Raw genomic sequence first — 17,497 nt, 5'->3', positions numbered from 1 at the left:
AATAACCAGAGCCAAACAACACCTGATTAGGAAGTCGGGTAACATTGCAGCTTGCAAGAAAACTCCACCAAAGATAGTCGAAGAGTTGAAGGAATATATGACTACCAAAAAAAGTGGGACCACTTACAGTACTTCTGGCAGTGGTAATATGACAAATATAAGATATTTTGAATTTGGTGAACCAATTGGATGTGATGGAAGTGGAGATGATGAGTTTGCGGACTCTTGTAATGCTACTGCAAGTGCAAAGACAAAGTGTGGGACTAAAAAAGGACCAATGGACAAATTTTGTAAGAATCCAGATAATACAATCAATCGGGGAAAAATGGAGATGTTGAGGCAAATGAACATAAGAGATTCAATGGATAAGAATGAAGTATTGAAGGTGCATCAACATATTTCTCGCTTTTGGTACCAAGCGGTTTGTCATTCAACCTCATTAAATTGAAAAGCTTTGAGAATATGGTTGCAGCCATTGGTCAATATGAGCCACATTTGCCCATTCCTAGCTATCATGACATCAAAGTTCCACTCCTGAAGAAGGAAGTTGAATATACTGAAAATTTGATAAAAGGCCACAGGGAGCAATGGGTCAAGTATGGTTGTACTATTATGTCCGATGCATGGACTGATCGGAAACAAAAATACAACATTAATTTTTTTATTAACTCTCAAGTTGGTACCATGTTTTTGAAGTCTGTTGATGGCTCTGATTTTGTAAAGACGGGTGAAAATATTTTTGAGTTGCTTGATGCCACTGTGGAGGAAGTTGGAGAAGAGAATGTTGTTCAAGTAGTAACCGATAATGGGAGCAACTATGTTTTAGCGGGTAAGTTGTTGGAGGAGAAAAGGAAACATATTTATTGGACTCCTTGTGCAGCTCATTGTATTGATTTGATGCTTGAAGATATTGGGAAGCTTCCCTTGATAAGGAAGACAATTAGAAGGGCAATTAATCTAGTTGGGTTTATCTATGCCTATTCTAGTACCTTAAGTTTGTTGAGAAATTTTACAAACAAGAAGGAATTGGTGAGACATGCTATTACTAGATTTGCCACTTCTTATCTAACCTTAGAAAGACTCCACAAAGAGAAAGCCAATATTAGAAAGATGTTTACTTCTGATGAATGGACCTTGAACAAGCTATCTAAGGAGCTTAAGGGAAAAGAAGCTGCAAAGGTAGTGCTCATGCCTTTTTTTTGGAATAGTGTGGTTTACACTCTTAAAGTCATGGCTCCACTTGTGAAAGTGCTTCATCTTGTGGATGGTGAAAGGAAACTAGCCATGGGCTATATTTATGCAGCAATGGACAAGGCAAAAGAAACAATTATCAAGTCTTTCAACAACAATGAAAGCAAGTACAAAGATGTGTTTGCAATCATTGATAAAAGATGGAATTGTCAGCTTCATAGACCATTGCATGCAGCTGCCCACTTCTTAAATCTAGAGTTCTTTTATGACAACACTGACTTGGAGTTTGATTTTGAGGTCACCAATGGTTTGTTTGAGTGCATTAAGAAGTTTGATTTAGAGATCACCAACTTGGGACAGACTAGAATGCTGACCTAGCTAGGAGGGCTTAATGGAATTTTAATCACAAAATTCAATATAGCTTTTATGGGCTAATTTCATATATACTTGCCATGATACTCTGCAAGCTCCAGCTCCATTTCACTTGCTTGTCTTGTACCATCTCCAGCAAAAACTCCAGCACCATATGGAGATCCTCCTCTTGTGGACTCCAAATTAAACATTCTAGCACCAAAGCTATAACCAATAGGAACATAAAGCATACCAAAACTATAACCAATAGGAACATAAAGCATACCATGGTGGACAAACTATGTGATTGCTGTCCAACTACAACAGTTGTCAATCAAACAATGTTAATTGGTTCAAGCTTATGTCAGAGATTCATGACACTTACTATTTTTTTTTCCCATATTCTATGCACCAAAAGAAGCAAGCTTGTCAGCATAAGCATTGCCTTCACGGTAGATATGTAAAATTCTAAAACTAAACTTTTTAGTTGGATCTATACAATTCACCTAGCGGTTGTAAAGAGTCCAGGGGGCTGAAAAAGGATGATTATATAATGCACAATATTGAGAAAATTGTTGTATGATTGTGCTAATCCTAATTGTATTGAGAATATTGCTACATGATTGTGTTGATCTTAATTGATTCTATTTGTATTAATTCTTATTGTATTTTAATTTTATTTTGTATCTTGATCTCTTGATTATTGGGATCACTTATTTTTAGGATAGATAGTTGTATCAGATATGTCTGGAAAAGCTATAAGAGAAATCTTAGTTAGGTGGTTGGATGACCTTGTATATATATCTATCGATTGTTTCTAATAGAGGTAGAACAACAAGGAGGAGGTGAAGCAAAAGCTAAGGAGAATGAAACCCGAGACGTCGCTGAAGATCAAGGACGAGGTGAAAAAGCAGTTCGACGTCGATTTCTTGGCGGTGGCTCGATACCCCGAGTGAGTGGCCAACATTGTGTCGATCCCTTAGAAAGATGGTAAGGTACGAATGTGTATGGACTATCGGGACCTGAATCGAGCCAGTCCCAAAGATAATTTTCCTCTGCCACACATCGATGTCCTCGTAGACAACACAACCAATTTCGCTTTGTTTTCCTTCATGGAGGGTTTATCAGGCTACAATCAAATAAAGATGGCGCCAGAAGATATGGAAAAAACCACGTTTGTTACCCTGTGGGGAACGTTCTGCTATAAGGTGATGTCCTTTGGGCTCAAGAACGCCGGGGCAGCCTATCAATGGGCTATGGTGGCTTTGTTCCACAACATGATGCACCGAGAAATCAAAGTCTATGTAGACGACATGATTGCCAAGTCCATAACTGAGGAAGAACACCTCGTCAAGTTGCGGAGGTTGTTCGAGAGGCTTAGGAGGCATCAATTGAGGTTAAACCCCGCTAAGTGCACCTTCGGGGTCAAGTCGGGAAAGCTGTTGGGTTTCATCGTAAGTCAAAAGGGGTGCATGTTGGGGCAGCATGATTGGTCGGGAAAAAGAGAGCGAGTCGTCTACTACTTAAGTAAGAAGTTCATGGCCTGTGAGATGAACTACTCCCTGCTGGAAAGGACATGTTGCGCTTTGGTATGGGCGTCCCACCGACTAAGACAGTACATGTTGAGCCATACCACCTGGCTGGTATCCAAGATGGACCTGATCAAGTACATATTTGAGAAGCCCGCTCTCACGAGGCGGACCGCTCGGTGGCAGGTTTTGCCATCCGAGTTCAACATAGTCTACGTAACCCAAAAAGCGATAAAGGGAAGCGCCTTGGCAGACTATTTGGCTCAACATCCTCTCAATGATTATCAACCCATGCATCCTGAGTTCCCAGATGAGGACATCATGGCCTTATTTGAAGAGAAGCTAGAAAAGGACAGGGACAAGTGGATCATGTTGTTCGATGGAGCATCCAACATTCTGGGCCATGGTGTTGGGGTGGAATTGGTCTCTCCAGACAATCAATGCATACCATTCACAGCCAGACTTGGTTTCGACTGCACCATTAACATGGTTGAATACGAAGCATGTGCCCTGGGTGTCCAGGCAGCAGTTGACTTCAACGTCAAACTGCTCAAGGTGTACAGAGACTCGGCACTGGTGATACACCAGCTAAGAGGAGAGTGGGAAACTAGGGATCACAAGCTAATACCCTACCAGACCTACATCAAGGAGTTGGCTGAGTTCTTTGATGAGATCTCTTTCCATCACATTCCCCGAGAGGAAAACCAAATGGTCAATGCACTCGCCACTTTAGCGTCCATGTTCCAGCTGACACCGCACGGAGACCTACCATGCATTGAGTTCAGGTGTTGTGGCAGGCCCGCATATTGTTGTTTGGTAGAGGAGGAGTGGGACGGTAAACCTTGGTATTTTGACATCAAGCGATACGTTGAAAGCAAAGAGTACCCACCGGAAGCTTCCGACAACGACAAGAGGATGTTAAGGAGGTTGGCAGCCGGTTTCTTTTAAAGCGGGGGCATACTATACAAGAGAAACCATGACATGGTGTTGCTTCGATGCGTGAACACTAAGGAAGCTGGACGCATGCTGGAGGAGGTCCATGAGGGCTCTTTTGGTACCCACGCTAACGGGCACGCCATGGCTAGGAAGATCCTGAGGGCGGGCTATTATTGGCTCACCATGGAAAGCGACTGTTGCCTCCATGTAAGGAAGTGTCACAAATGCCAGACGTTTGCAAACAATGTCAACGCTCCGCCCTTGCCATTGAATGTATTGGCCGCACCGTGGCCCTTTTCCATGTGGGGGATAGATGTGATCTGAGCCATAGAGCCCAAGGCTGCAAACGGACATCGTTTCATCTTGGTGGCGATCGATTACTTCACCAAGTGGGTCGAAGCTGCCTGATACGCTAGTGTCACAAGGAGTGTGGTGGTTAGGTTCATCAAGAGGGAGATAATCTACCAGTATGGTTTGCCAAGGAAGATTGTCACAGACAACGACACCAATTTGAATGATAAAATGATGGGGGAAATGTGCGAGGAATTTAAGATCCAACACCACAATTCCACACCCTACAGGCCCAAGATGAATGGAGCAGTGGAGGTAGCCAACAAGAATATCAAGAAGATTATTCAAAAGATGACCGTGTCATACAAGGACTGGCACAAGATGCTCTCTTTCGCGCTACATGGTTACCGAACTATGAAGGGCCCTTTGTGGTAAAAAAGGCTTTCTCCAGAGGGGCCCTTGTGCTCACTAACATGGATGACGAGGAACTACCTTCACCCATAAATGCCAATGTCGTCAAGCGATACTACACTTGAGACTTGGGGCAATTAGGAGAGTCGTTTCATGTTTAATTTTTTTTGGTTTCCCCCAGGGATTCCTATCCTCTGTAAATTGTCATCGCGATCATTTAAAGAGCGCGAGATTGATGATTCGTTGTTTCAACCCTGGTTTTGTGCCTTTAAGGATGCATATTCTTTTTAAATGATCCAAGCCTTTTCGCTCGACCTATAGGGATGCTCTAACTGCTTACTTAAAACTGAACCCAATGGGTTTTTGCTAAAGAATTATTGCATTTGAAATTGCCCATGCATACGCATGCACATGCATTTTGTACCTTATGAATCGACAAACAGGGACATGATCATTTCAAGAGGTGGTCAATACAGCGTCAAATCCTAGACATGGATAAACCAAGGTAAGTGGTAGCGTGGCCATATTTTCACTACATAAATGCCATTTCCTGCTTTCAGATGCTCGGGGACGGGTACGAGCAAGTACTAGGCTGGTGGTCAGTAGATCATCATCCTGCGACTGGCTCCGCATGTTGAGGAGGCCCTATTAAGAGACAACCTAGTATCCTTTAAAGCTTCTATCTTTTTATATGCCTAACTTATCATATGGACTTCGAGCAAACGAGCACGGACCCAGAGGTGAACGCGTGATTTTTTTGTTTGAAAAAAAAGGGATGCACAGGGTTAGCTTGCCTGGGCAAGGTTAGCTCGCTTGGGCGAGCACCCCCTGCATGAGAAAGGTTAAAAGGAGAGGGAAGGGGTGAGTTTTTCTCCCATAACTTCTTCCTCTCATCCAAAAAACGTAAGCTCACTGGATCCCTTGGATTTCCAGCCTTAGGTCACCATTTCTCAACGTTTTTTTATTCCATTTTGCGCTATTATTCATCCCCAACAAGAGATGGCTCCGAAGAAGCTCTCCACAAAGAGGTCTAGGAGTGATGCCCATGGGGAAAGCTCTAGCGCCTCTATGGAGTTCGACAGTCACCGGTTTCGGAGTGCCGAGCACCAGCAGCGTTTTGAGGCCATCAAGGGATAATCATTCCATAGGGAGAGGCGCGTCCAGCTCATAGAGGATGAGTACTCAGACTTCCAAGAGGAGATAGCACGCAGGCATTGGACACCTCTAGTGACTCCTATGGCCAAGTTGGACCCTGAGATAGTCCTAGAGTTCTATGCTAATGCCTGGCCCACGGAGGAGGGAGTTCGAGATATGCGCTTGTGGGTAAGGGGTCAGTGGATTCCCTTTGGCACAGATGCCTTCAGCCAGTTCCTGGGCCACCCACTGATCTTGGAGGAGGACCATCGGTGCGAATTCAGCCAGAGGAGGGACCAGGCCTCTGGCTTTGACAAGGAGGCCATCGCCCAGCTATTGTGCATACCGTGGCAAGACTTTGCCCGGACCGCTGCGGGGAGGCGGGTGTGGATTATGCGCACCAGCATGACTACTCTGACTCATATATGGATGACGCTGCTACTCAGCAACATCCTCCCCAGCGACCATAATTTTGACCTCCCTCTGCCTAAGTGTCAGATGGTGTACACCATCCTGACACGGATGACTATTCACGTGGCCCGAATAATTGTTGATGCCATTTATTTGTTTGCAGGGACGGCGCCCACTAGGCACCCTTTGGACCCGGAGAGGTCCAACAGGGCCCTGGGATTTTTGGCCTTGATCACGGGCCTCTGCCAGTTCTGCGGGGTACTTGTTATCCCCAGCAAGGTAATCCTGCCGCCGATCACTCGAGTTTTCATCAAGAAACATTGCACCCCTAGGCAAGCGAAGGGTGACACACAATAGGCTGTGGATGCACCACCACCTCAGCAGCCCGATCCGGTTATACCACTGAGTGTGGAGCAGTATCTATGGCATATGGTTCGCCAGTTGATGGCCAACCACCGCGTGCAAGTGCAATTGCATGAGTGCTTCTACCGTTTCAGCCTCAGCCAGTAGGGGCAGGGCTCCCCTCCTTTTGTATGGCCTACCCCAGAGCAATTCAGGGCTAAGGTCGCGTGGCCTAGAGATTGGCCCACTAAGGAGGGAACCGGACCCGTAGGATCCCCAGGCGAAGCGGAGGAAGCCCACATGGATGAGGATATGACCGACCTGCTCGGTTACCTGGGAGAGGGCGGAGCTACACGACCAAGGTCGTCGCACTTGTGATTCCATGTCGTCTAACATCATTGCTTTCTGTTATTGTTTTTATTTCCCTTATTGCTTTCAGTTATTGTTTTTGTTTCCATTGTGATTTAACACTACTACTTTCAATTATTGTGTTTGCTCCCACCGTGGTCCGGCATTACGTCTCTCAATTTGTTTTGTCATTGTTTTTTTTTTGTTGCGACTTATCATTGCATTTTCTTCGTTTATTTTGACATAGGTGGGCCTTGCGTACCCTCGTTCGCACGACTTTTCAGAAAAGAAAAAAAACATATGTGATCGTAGATATCAACTTTGTCAAAAAGAAAAACAAAATAAAAATAAATTGGTTAACTAAAAAGCCAACATGCTTTGGAAAAGAAATAACTTCTGGCTTTTCTTTGAAAGAAAAGATTTACTGATCGTGACACAAAGGCTTTGTTAAAAAAAATGTGTGTACGCACCTAAAGGGTGAATGCTGTGCAAATTTTCCCGAACGCCCAAGATAGACTCGGACAAATGTATGAATTGATAAAGGGGCATATTTTGGAAACACTAGGTTGACTTAAATAGGAAAAATGATGAATCCTGAGCCCTAGTGTCGCGTGACCACAAAAACTTGATGCTTGAGTGTCCACATAGGTGCATGTGTGACCAGTTTTGCATAATATTTCTGAATCATCATCGTTGCTCGCGTGTCATGGAAATAATGTGGGACATCCCTTTACCCCTAGACTGCTGATCAAACCAACACCCTGACATATATCATGTTCAGCCGTTCTACAAGCTCTGAGCTAAAAATACCAACTCACCATAAACATTGACCCAGGGTGAGAATGTCCATCTTTGCCCTCGGAAGAAAAGAAAAAAAAAGAGAAAAAAAAAGAGAAAAAAAAAGAAGTTCCTGATCAAAGATCGGAAGAAGAGGAAAAGAAGAAAATTCCCAATCAAAGATCGGAAGAAAACAAAAGAAATATACAGAAAAGTCTTTGGACTAGACAATATCTGAACAACATAGAATTGTCACAAGCAAACAAGAAAAGAAAGGAAACCACGGCTTGAAGTGGTCCTCTCCCTTTGATCGCCAACCAAAATCCTGTGCACTAACGACTTTATCGCCCCGCACTAAATAAAAACAGAAAAGGAAAAGGCCCAAACAACTCAGAGCCAAATTTCCCACCAAAACAACATTCCCAAAAAGTCCTATTGATCCATGATCACGCGTGTAATATTTAATTTGATAGGAAATGATTTGCAAAATCAAGTCATGACATATCTATGGTTCGGAATTAGGATAAAACACTTACCTGTGTGAGATTTATACACTTTGAGTGATTTTTCTTCTTTTTTGTTGGACCCAATGTTTCCTCTAAATGGTCGTTTAGAAGAAAATTTTATCAGCATACCCTCCATCCCCCCGGTAGACACGCTTGTTTTTCTCCAAAAACTATATGTTGCTCTGATCAATTGGAGGTTTTGTTTCTTTGCTAAAGCATGTTTGCATTTTAGCCTAAGAACTCCGAGACTATTTTAGTCTCACACAAAGTCAACAACTACGTTGGTCAGAGTTCCTCATCATAAATTGAGGATATGTAGGAGCAAAAGCCTCGCTTTTGTCGACCACCCCACTTTTTGCTATTGTGACCTGTGAGTCCATTGGCACGCGGAGACGCCCTATACGGTAACCCATACACACCCATTTGCTATCCGTAAGACTCAAAGCCCGATAGCATGCAGTGACTAACATCTTCATCTGCACCTTCCCTGGAGATGTCAGCATCTTTCGGCCGAGACTGCGAAAAAGTATCATTTTGCAATTCGTAAGACTCAAAGCCCGATAGCATGCAGTGACTAACATCGTCATCTGCACCTTCCTCGAAGATGTCAGCATCTTCCGGCCGAGACTGCGGAAAAGTCTCATTTGCTATCCGTAAGACTGAAAGCCTGATAGCATGCAATGACTAACATCGTCATCTGCACCTTCTCTAGAGATGTCAGCGTCTTCCGGCCGAGACTGCGAAAAAATCTCATTTGCTATCCGTAAGACTCAAAGTCCGATAGCATGCAGTGACTAACGTCGTCATCTACACCTTCCCCGGAGATGTCAGCGTCTTCCGGCCGAGACTGCAAAAAAGTCTCATTTGCTATCCATAAGACTCAAAGCTCGATAGAATGCAGTGACTAACATCATCATCTGCACCTTTCCCGAAGATGTCAGCATCTTCCGACCGAGACTGCGAAAAAATCTCATTTTCTATTCGTAAGACTCAAAGCCCGATAACATGCAGTGACTAACGTCGTCATCTGCACCTTCCCCGGAGATTTCAGTGTCTTCCGGCCGAGATTGTGAAATAGTCTCATTTGCTATCCGTAAGACTCAAAGCCCGGTAGCATGCAGTGACTAACGTCGTCATCTGCACCTTCCCGGAGATGTCAGCGTCTTCCGGCCGAGACTACGAAAAAGTATCATTTGTTATTCATAGGACTCAAAGCCTGATAGCATTTTGTGACTAACGTCCTCATCTGCACCTTTTCCGGAGATGTCAGCGTCTTCCGGTCGAGACTACAAAAAAGTCTCATTTTGCTATCCGTCAGACTCAAGGGTCCGGTAGCACGTGGATATACCTCATGGTTATCCGCACCTTTATCATCGAGAGACAAACAAGTCTGATGACATCAGAATGATGATGGTCGGCCATTTCTAATCATTTTGAAGATTTTTGCAGGTTTTCTCAAATTTTTTCCTTTGCCACCCAGAGACGTCCAAGTCCGACAACGCGTTTCGTTGGTTGGGCTATTGATTGCTCGAGTGAGGATCCGCTCGAACGAAATTAGGGTCTTATCTTTACTTCCCTTTTATCTCCGATAAAAGATAAGTAAAAAGGGGCAACTGTCATACCCTAATTTCATTCGGGAACCATTGTTTGTCGGCATGCGACCTTCGTTTGACCACCTCAAAATGTTTAACACCCATTGTTGTAGAATCTGTAAAGTTCTGAGATGTTTCGGGAAGAAACCAATCAAAAACACATAAACGGGAGTGTATTTAGCAAAGTGGAGTGTCTGTAAATAAACTGTTACACTATAATTTCATCCGAGGACCATTGTTGATTGCTTCGGAAGGCTTAACACTCATCGCGGTGGAATCTGTAATGTTTCATGAGATTTTGGAAAGAAAACAGCCAAAAACATAAAAATAGGGGGTGAACTTATCAAGATAGGGTGTAAATAGAAATTTGAATCTAGACCCATCCAGAATATTTTGGAAGTTGGGTTGCTTAAGGAGGAAGCAACTGGGCGGCAAGCTCCTCCACGTTTTGTTGAAAAATGGTTTTTGGGGCTTCCTTGGCTTCCGTAAAATTTCTGAAAATCTTGGGTAAGCATATTTCACTTAATATTGGTGAAAGGGAAGAGAAAAAAATATGAAAATCAAATCCGAAAAACTTCCGTAAGGCTTCCGTAACTTTTCTGTAGAGTACGAAAAGGGGGTAAACTTAGTAATTGGGGTGCGCTTAGAAATTTTCCTCAAGAAGCCTCTGGGCGGCAAGCACCTCCCATTTTCCCTATAAATAGGGGAGGGGGGCTGTTTCAAAAATATTCATGACCCCTAGGCTATGCATTTCACCTATTTTGGGTAAAAAAAACACGTTTCCGTGAAGAAGAATTGAGTCGAAGTGCTTCCGTAACGCTTCTGAGACACTTCCGTGAGTAAATCTGTGAAGATTTTCCTGCGTTCTTCATCGTTCTTCGTCCGTTCTTCGTTCTTCAACCGGTAAGTGTTTGAATCCGAGACTTTCAATTCATTTCTTGTTTTGTTTGCTTTCATCTTCATCTCGTTCACTTTCGATTTTCTTTTCTTCCGTTTTTAACGTGCTTTAACCGTTTATTTAAGCCGTTATCTCGCCTAATAAATGATAAAATGAATTTCAATCGATCATTTGTGTTGTAATGTCGTTTAATCACTATTAAAGCAAAATATAACTAATCGTTCACGCTGTAACCTCGGTTAAACAAAAAAAAGCAAAATAATAATAAAATAATCAAAATATCTTGAAAAAATAATAATAAAATAATCAAAATATCTTTGAATAAAATAATCAAAAAAATCAATCGGATGTTTTTCTTTGGAAGTTTCCTTGAATGAATTGACTAATAACCAAAGTGAAACTAAGGTTAAAATCAACTCACACATCAAGCTTTGTCCGTAAAAGTCACTTAAAACCGTTTTAAGGTCCAACGCCTTAAACGGTTCTCTTTGCTTTTATTGGTTAACATGGACCGTTCAAAAACGTAAAATCAACCCATAACTTTACCGCTTGTGCAAGAACTACGTAGATCTGATTTCCTCATCGCAATTTAGGATGCGTAGGAGCAATAGCCCCGCTTTTGTCGACCACCCCAAGAGATCGTTAATGATCAAACACCTTAACGTTTCTCTCCTTTCAAAAACAAGAGATTGTTAATGGTATAATGTCTTAACATTTCTAAATTAAGAGATCGTTAATGGTCCAACACCTTAACGTTTTTGTCCTTTCAAAAGATCATTTAATAGTCCAATGCCTTAAACGATTTTTTGTGCGGTTAAAATCGATCTTGCGGAAAAAGATCAAAACAACTTAACCAACGTTTAGTTCTAAAATAAATTCAAATTGAGCTTCAAAAAAAATAAATTCAAATTGAGCTTCAAACATAACTGAATTGACTTTCAGCTTGAAATTGGTTCATGAGCTTGAATTGAATTGACTTTCAGCTTGAAAAAAAATAAATTCAAATTTAGATTTAAACATAACTGATTCTTATCCAGTCAAATTGAGATAAACAAGTTCAACATGATATGACTCATTTCTCAGTGGTGCAAACTGCAACGGGAGTATAAAGTCAATTGTACCAAAATATAATTGATATATAGTAAAAAAGATAAAAGTTAGGAACAAATTATTTTCAATACATTTTCTTTTATTGGTTGACATTCATTGGAAATGACAAAATTTGTTGAGTCCCACATCATATGTAATGATTTTCTCTCTCTTGAATTTGTAGTTCTCAATAAATTCCAACTAATTAGAGATGGTGTGTTAGAAGGAGTATGCTAAAAAATATTTCATATCCCTCCTTTGGTAATAAATTAACTATCATTTTCCTTAATTAATTATTAAACCTAATTATTCTTCAAATAACAGATAAGATTGACGCTGTAAAAGAAAACTACCTGGAAAAAAAACTCAGTACAGATATACATTTCTGTACCCAGAATGGTTTATATAGAAAATCATTTGCACATACCATATAAGGCATTCAATTGAGATTCACTTAATCTTGAAACCATTTTAATGCGGTCAAAATACAGGTCAGAAAGTCCACAGAGGCGCCCTTGGCTCATCATATCAGACTCTAGTTCGCCAAACCAAACCTTTTCCTATAAATTGAGCCTAACATCTCCTCTATGTTGCACATCAATATTCATATTTCATATCATATAAGATAGCAAAGCCTATAACCCATGGAGTCAAACAACATGCCAGACTTGAACGGTGTCGCTAAGAAGACTAAAGGTCGACAAAAGATCGAAATGAAGAAGATGAGAAACGAGAGTAACCTTCGGGTGACATTCTCGAAGCTTCGCACTGGGGTTTTCAAGAAAGCCAGTGAGCTTGCAACCCTTTGTGGCATGGATGTCGCTGTGATTATGTTCTCACCCAGTAATCGAGTATTTTCGTTTGGCAGTCCCAGTGTTGATTCTGTTGTCCAACGCTATAAGACACAAGGCCCACCTCCCCTCCTTACCTTGGACCTCAACAAGGTGCACTCCACTGTGGACGAAGTTGAGCTCCACGCACACCTCCACTGCTTGTCCAACCAAATTGCTATTGAGAAGAAGCGCACAAAGGATTTAAATCATTTAGCGAAGGCTGCAGAGGATCAGTTCTGGTGGGCTAGGCCTATTGAAAGCATGACCGATTCCCAACTTGACAAGTATAAGAAGATGTTAGAGGAGTTTAAGAGACAACTCAAAGAAAAACGTGGGAACCTAAATTGATGATGCCCTATTTAAAGTTTTAGTCAATGTTTTTTAATTTAATATGTTTTCGAATAAGCAATAGCTTAATCAAATTATTGTTTGGGGTGTGGTTAGGATTGATTATCTAGGACTTATGTTTTCGTTATGTTGAATAGTCTTCATCATGTGTTGGTAAACTATGTTTCCTTTATGTTGTTTCTTTGCTTTGTTAGTGGAGTTTGTAATTGTGATGTAGTTTCTACATGATGTAGTGTTTGAATGAAAGGGCATCTTAAATACATAAAAATCCAATTCTATTAGAAATTCCAACCTTTTGAACTTTGGTTGGGGATTTTCATTTTCTCATCTTCAACTAAGGTAGGTCGAGTTTGGAGGTAGGCTTAAAATAAAACAGCACAAATAATTAAATTTCCATTCCATTTCGTAGGGGGTCAAAGAATTATTTAATGTATTTTAAATTGATAAGTAAAATATTTAATGTATTTTAAGTAATTAAAATACATTTTTAATTATATTTTTAGTCTCCTAAATTTCAATTATGTCAATTGGATCCCCTACGTATCACAATTGTGTGATTTTAGTCCCTTAGATTTCAATTGTGACAATTGAGTGCCTTAGGTGTCTCTATTGTGCGATTTTAGTACCTTAAAATTTATAATTGCACTATTAGAACTATCATTTTTCAGGGAAAAATCACATTATTGTGATACCTTGGGGACTAAAATCCCACAATTACAATACTTAAATGAAATTTATACAATTGTGTACATGAGGACCCAATTGACGCAATTGATATATAGGGGACTAAAGTCACACATTTGTGATAGCTGAGGGATCCAACTAGCTCAATTGAAACTTTAGGTATTTCAATTCTCAATTGTGATACCTTAAGGACCAAAAGTATCATTAAGCCAAAATGGAATTCATAAAATGCATGCAATCAATATTTTAAAAATTTTTATATTTTGTGTTTAGTCCCGACCATTTGGTTGGCTCTGTTAAATGTTCATATGTCCATTAAATTTTTAAACAACAATTTGTGGTGGGTTTTAAAATCATCAATATTCATTTAGAATTTCAAATTAAAATTTCTAGCAGCTTAAAAACCGTCAAATCAATTAAAGAAAAAAAGGAAAAAAGAAAACATATTTGGAACATAAAGACAATTCACAATCCACAACCTCATGCCAACTCTTGACAATAATACATATGCACTTACCTTGGAAAAAAATTGGGAAGAAAAAACAATTTACAATCCAAAATCTCATGCAACTCTTCTCAATAATACATATGCATTTTCCAAGAAAATAGATCTAGTACATAAATCCCCAACTGTCATGCAACTCTTCACAATCCAAAATAAAAACAAAAACATCATTGGAACTCAAGGATGATTCATTAAGGCCACAACTTTAACTTTCCCTTCAATGACAAGCACCTCATCAATTAAAGCAAAAAAAAAAAAGTCCAAACACTTGAATTAAAGATGTCACAACCTTGACCATTTTTTCATAACTACCCCAATGCTACCCAAAACACAGGTAATTGAAGATGACCCTTTTATTATCCTTCCACAATGTTGTGTGCAGGTGAGGTGATAATTGTTTCTCACACTTTGTTTTTGTGAGCAATTAGCCTAACTTTTTTAGGATTTTTGTTAATATATTGTTGCTATTGTGAATAAACTATTATAAAAAATCATTTCAGAAATTAAAAAAAGAGAGTTTTTATTTTTTTGTTTTAAATTTTGATGTTACAAAGATATTTTTTAGTTTAAAGTATTGATAAGTTGCAGACTTAAGCTGACCATAGCTAGATGACCCTTCACCACAGCAAAAGAGGACCAATTATTAAGTGAATGAATGTGAAGACTTGCCACAACGAATATGAATGTTGAAGACTAAGATATTGAGCAAGCACACGCCACAACGAGTACAACTCTTACCATAGCGAAAGTTGGTCATAGAGCAAGAAGATTCAAGTGAAGTATCATTTGCAAAAGATGAAGCCTCGTTGTAGCAAGAAGTGTCCTCGCTACAATGAAAGTCTAATGTGACAGAAAAAAAATATAGATTTGGCTCTAACTAAAATAACTTGTAACATCATAATTGGCACCTTTCGTCATTTTTTCGATTCAGACTTATAGATTTGCATTTTTTTCCTCTCTCTCTCTCTCTCTCTCTCTATTGTAACTTTTGATTTTAATGTTATTTTAGACCAAATCAAGATCCATTGGAGCTAAACATTGAAGTTGTTAATTGAATGAAGTAGTAACCAAGTATGTGATTCTTCATTTTCTGATTTATTTTCTTTGTTATACATGTGATCATATTCCAAATATTTGCTTAAATGCATGCTTAGGCTTGATCAAACTAGCTTTTAGGAATTCAATTGTGTTGAAAAAAATTTATTCTAGATTTGAATTGGAATTGTGTGAGAGCTTAATTTTAGGAATGAAATCAATTTTTGCATTGAAGAGATTCATTGTTCATGTTCTGAAATCTTGGTTAAGTTACCTAAGGAATTAGGAATTTAGCATAGGAATAAAAGATTAATCACCTAAGGAATTAGGATTAATCAATTGAGCTGAATCTTGGTTGCATTGAACTAGGAAAATGATTAGAAATTGACTTCCATATGTTGAATGCTATGGAATTCAAGTCAGCAATGCCTTTTTTCTTTGATTTCCATTTTTGCTCCAATTTTTTTACAAAATCCACCAATTGTTCTTTTCTCGCTATAGCAAACTCAGGTCTTCCTACAACAAAATTCTCTTTTGAAAACTGAAAAACATTGTCTCACTCACTAAAACAACTGGTCCATGGTGTGGTTGCATTTAAATGGTTTTAGAAAATTTTAAAATACCAAAAATTGTAATTTAATTATTTAAATAAATACAACCAATTTTAAAAACCACCAAAAAAATTTAAAAATTTTCACATATGCGTCAACACATAATAGAGCCAACCTAATGGCAAGACCAAATATAAAATAAAAAAAATCCAAGGACGAAAAGACAAGAAAAATCTTACTAGGGACCCAAAAAAAATTTGAGTATATTTCAAGAACCAATAAGAGACTTAAACCTTTTTAAAAAGTTAAATTAATTTTACAAGGTTATAATTAATCATTTTCATGCAATTATGTATTACATAATAGTTTGATATTTAAGGTCACCTTATTTTCTTTAGCCCATTTGTTTTGAGATAAAATTATGTTTCTAACAAAATAAATCCAAAAAAATAAATTCAATTTTATAATAATTTTATGTTGATTATAAGTAGAGTTACAATATAGAATATTAATATAATAATTATGCTCATATTTTTATCTATTTTCTTTCATTGAATTTTCTTCTTATTTCTCTTTATATTTCCAATTATATATCACTCATCATATGTCATTTTCTCTCTTTTCTTTTACTTTTTTTTTCTTTCCATCACTCTTTTTTTTCATTCTACATAAACTCCAAAATGAGATGTACCTTCATAACTACTTAAATTAATTGTAAGAAAAATATATTTGTATTTTATTTTTCCATTGGTTTTGCACACTCGATTTTGCATGATTCTTTGAAGATTGTTTAAGTGCATCCATTATGTGGATATGATTAAGGCATTCTGTGTTTTTAATTTAAATGATCAGCCACTTAAAGAAAAAAAAAAACCTTTTTAATTATAAATTCCCTTGCATTAACCTTTGACACAAAAATAATAAATGAGTTTGTACTTGAATCCTTGAGCCTAAAAAGGAAAAAAATGTCTACCTTACTTTAGGGAATAGAAAAGCATATCATATGGTTTGAGGCAAATTTGTTCCAAATTTGGGGGAGTTTGTTTTGTAATGCTCAAGGGATTGTTGTAAAACAAAAGCATACACATTTGGGAAAGCTACAATGTTTAAAAAAAATATAAAATCAATCAAATTCAAAAACAATTTCAAGTTGTTGTTGCTATTTTAAATTTGTCAATAAAATGTTGGGAAACAGTGTTTGGAATTGTTTGTCTCATGAATTGAAAAGGAAATTAGTTAGTGTTCTCCTAGACCCTTAGGTGCTTTGATTTCTAGGATATAAAAAAACAATTTTCCTTTGTAGCCTAGCCAAATTACAACTTTAATAAAGTCCTTAGTGATCCATGTTGTGTGTGTGCAATTGCATTGAATGAGATGGTATGCAAAGTTGGGATTGTGTAATTCCAATTGGGATTGATTGAATATCATGTGCACCTGAAACACTTGTGTACTTAAGTAAAATACTAGCCTTGTGAGAAATGAATTGTATTTTTTATCTTTTCATTGCCAATTGCCATTCTTGTTGATCCCTTGAACTCTTGAGTTCCTTTCTTTTATGATTCTATATATCAAAATCACCATAACAAGTGTGATTTTGAGATCGTGTGAACTTGTTTTGTTTTGGTGAACATGCTTATGTTTTGGGAATTGTAATTGATCCTAGTCCTTAGTCTTGTTGTTTTGGTGAACTTGTTGTTGCTATTTTAAATTTGTCAATAAAATGTTGGGAAACAGT

The 17,497-nt window shown here is 38.8% G+C and overlaps 3 protein-coding genes across 3 annotated transcripts; all 3 read left to right on the top strand.

Moving 5' to 3' along the window:
• The first annotated feature begins 462 nt into the window (after positions 1-462).
• LOC114371362 lies at positions 463-1,569 on the top strand. The gene has a single exon (XM_028328826.1). It carries the CDS (start codon positions 463-465, stop codon positions 1,567-1,569), a length of 1,107 nt encoding a protein of 368 aa, XP_028184627.1.
• A 1,823-nt stretch (positions 1,570-3,392) lies between these two features.
• Positions 3,393-4,019, top strand: LOC114371361. The gene has a single exon (XM_028328825.1). The coding sequence runs from the start codon at positions 3,393-3,395 to the stop codon at positions 4,017-4,019; it is 627 nt and encodes a 208-aa protein (XP_028184626.1).
• Positions 4,020-12,450: 8,431 nt separating this feature from the next.
• Positions 12,451-12,987, top strand: LOC114371360 (agamous-like MADS-box protein AGL62). Its single transcript, XM_028328824.1, has one exon. It carries the CDS (start codon positions 12,451-12,453, stop codon positions 12,985-12,987), a length of 537 nt encoding a protein of 178 aa, XP_028184625.1.
• The last annotated feature ends 4,510 nt before the right edge of the window (positions 12,988-17,497 follow it).

This window comes from Glycine soja, chromosome 10 (assembly GCF_004193775.1).
Source record: "Glycine soja cultivar W05 chromosome 10, ASM419377v2, whole genome shotgun sequence".
NCBI classification, from domain to species: Eukaryota; Viridiplantae; Streptophyta; class Magnoliopsida; order Fabales; family Fabaceae; genus Glycine; species Glycine soja.
Note: the sequence above shows the minus strand (reverse complement) of the source record. Positions and strands in the feature narration are given on the sequence as shown.